At 39.7% G+C, this 2,687-nt stretch overlaps 1 protein-coding gene across 1 annotated transcript; it reads right to left on the bottom strand.

Moving 5' to 3' along the window:
• Positions 1–447: 447 nt before the first annotated feature.
• LOC111611902 (smad nuclear-interacting protein 1-like) lies at positions 448–1,912 on the bottom strand. Its single transcript, XM_023350803.1, has 3 exons — positions 1,882–1,912; positions 1,162–1,706; positions 448–1,027 (listed from the first exon to the last, which is right to left on the bottom strand). The coding sequence occupies exons 1-3, from the start codon at positions 1,909–1,911 to the stop codon at positions 766–768; spliced, it is 837 nt and encodes a 278-aa protein (XP_023206571.1). The 5' UTR covers position 1,912; the 3' UTR covers positions 448–765.
• Positions 1,913–2,687: the final 775 nt, after the last annotated feature.

Here is a 2,687-nt window from a genome sequence, read left to right on the forward strand (position 1 = left end):
TAATGTTCTTTTCTCATGATGCCGTCTGTGTCCCAGTATTTCCCAGCCTCCATTTTTCTCAGCTGATGTGATTTGATCCAAAGCATACAAATCCATGACATGATCAGTTAGCTTTTACTTAATTATTAAAAGGTAATGAAAGCTCAGAATATGTATACTTCTATCTCTTTCTCTTGTTTAATGTGTGACAGGAAGGTAGAGAATACAAAAAAATCACCAAAAAACAACAAAACAATTGTTTAATCTAAATTTTTAGCTTTTATTTACAGTACAAAAATTAACACTTACTATAAATGCATCTGAACTGAAAAAAAAAAGCAAATGGCAAGTCTTTGAATACACATTGCAGTGGTGCAAAAATGCACAAGTCAAACATTTTCCCTGTGCTTGCTCTACAAAAATTTCAAAAGAAAAATAAATCTAATCTGTAGTTCAATGTTTATTCTGTCAATAAGAAATCTTTATTTAAGGATCCAGGGATCACACCGCAGTAATGTTATGTACCCTGACACATTACATGAGATCAGAAAGATCAATCATGCATCACACAAACCTGAGAAAAGGAGGTCTACTTTGAGACAACTGTGGCAGATTCAAGCAAGACTTCAATACTTACAGAAAATATACAATTCCACTCACTTTTGGGACATTAATTCCTGCATTTTACAAGTTTGCAGGTCTGTTTTCAGCAGACAGCTCTGCATTTTTAACAATTTTAGTGATCTTGCCTGAATATATGCGGACAATCGAGTATGTGGGAATAATTTACTCATCAATTCCCTCGTCGTCTTCCTCTTCATCTTCCTGCTTCACATCCACCTCGCTCGTGTCTGAGAACTCGTGCAGCAGCACATACTCGCGGCTGCTGAAGCCAAACTTGAGGACATCTTTTTCTTTGAGCTCATAGTAACGCTGGGACTCGATCCGCTGATTGTTCAGGTAGGTGCCGTTCCCAGAAGCAAGGTCAATAATGTAAGGCCTCACCCTGCGGCCAGTGGTGCCGTCAGCTCGAGTATACTCTACCAATCTGCAAAACACAGAACAGCGTACCATTTACATTCATCATTAAAGTTAAATAGATCACAGTAGAGGAAGAAAGAATATGACAAAAAAATCTTAAGAAAACAAAAAATAAGAGTTGCTGACAGCTAGTCTTCCCACCTGTACTGGAATACCGCATGTTGCTTGGAGCAGGACGGGTGGTCAATGGGGATATCAGCAATTTTTCTCTGGCGCCCCAATAGATAGGCACTCTGTCTGTGGATGTACATGACAGGAAGGGGGTCATCATTCTTAAAGGGATACAATCTCCATCTGCGCTTTGGGATGCGAGCCTCGGGCGGCTCGTTGTACTTGATCACCACGCCCCGGAATGTGTTGGTGTCTTCTGTGAGCGCGCCCGACAGTTCAAAGTTGGGCTTCTCTTTCTCAGCCGGAGGCGGTCTTGAGTCATCACTTCCTCCGTCAGAGGTTCCGAAATTATGTTCCTCGCCGCCTTCTTCACGCCGTTGACGGTTTTCCCTGCGTCGGTCATCATGCTGCCGACGCTCCTCTTGCTGAGAAGCCAGAGCGGTTCGTTCGCGATTCCTGTCTCTGTTGCGTTCTCTGTCCCGCGGTCTGTCTGATTCCCACCTGCTCCGTCTATCCTCTGATTGCTCATTCCTTCTTCTCCGCTCATCACCACTTCCCCTTTGTTCTTCCTTTTCCTGTGGCATTTAAAAAGAAAGTATTTACAAAGCAAATATGATTGGTTGTGATATATTATCATCACCATATTTAAGAACTAAAGTGTGGTTATAATGTGTTATGGGATATAACACAGTTTATAATAAAATTACATTAGTTATAGTAAAAAGACAGTTTTGCAACGATTCGGGCTACCAGATCGCCGGCGATCTGAGATGCATACATATTTTTCAAATGCCGGTAGAATTCGAACCACGTAAGGTAGAGCAATTTTTTTTTTGCATATTAAACTGTAAGAATTGCGCTTCCTTTTCCGACCCTAAACATCCCCCCCGAGTTGCTGTGCGCGCGCAGACGAGTTCACAGATTTATAGTAAAAAGGATGGGTCCACAAACATGATGTGGCATCCATCCCTATATTTGTAGATCAGCTCGGGTCTGGCCAATCACTTCCTGTGTTGTTCTACGAGATTTCATGAAATGTCACATGACTTCAGGTGAGATTTCATGAAAGTCATTTCCGTTTCCGTGGGCATGCTAAAAAATAAAGTCCTTGCTCTCATCATGACATTTTGTCATGTGGACAGACATTTTCTCATGTGAATACACAAAGACTGACACACTTTCATTTAAATGTTTGTATTTTATTGTTGATGTACAATGTGCAATGTATCTTCTGCACTTCTTTTTTCTGATTGCACTGATAAAAGCATTTTTTTTATTTTCCCTCGTTTTATTGTTTTTAGAAAATTGGCTGTAACTTTGAAACGAAGCTTTGAAAAAACTCCAAATAAATTGTGTTTGGTTTAGAAGGCTTGTGTGCAACTTTTTTGTATTGGGAACTTTGGTAAATAAAGTTAGGAAACTCTTCATATTTACAAAAATATGTCAAAAAAATTATGAACGGATGGAGTTCTTGTTATTGTTTTGCAAATTTTCTATTTTTAATCAGTTATTATTGATAAATGGCATACAAACTTGGAAAGGAGGACTTATAAGGA

This window comes from Xiphophorus maculatus, chromosome 1 (genome assembly GCF_002775205.1).
Source record: "Xiphophorus maculatus strain JP 163 A chromosome 1, X_maculatus-5.0-male, whole genome shotgun sequence".
Lineage (NCBI taxonomy): Eukaryota > Metazoa > Chordata > Actinopteri > Cyprinodontiformes > Poeciliidae > Xiphophorus > Xiphophorus maculatus.

Bases quoted from the DNA above. Each gene is read 5' to 3' on its own strand.
- LOC111611902 (XM_023350803.1), bottom strand. From the start codon at position 1,911: ATGTATGCATCTCAGATCGCCGGCGATCTG. The intron at 1,707-1,881 runs GTAGCCCGAATC...TAAATGCCACAG, and splicing joins CTCAGATCGCCGGCGATCTG to GAAAAGGAAGAACAAAGGGG. The intron at 1,028-1,161 runs GTGGGAAGACTA...TGTGTTTTGCAG, and splicing joins CATGCGGTATTCCAGTACAG to ATTGGTAGAGTATACTCGAG.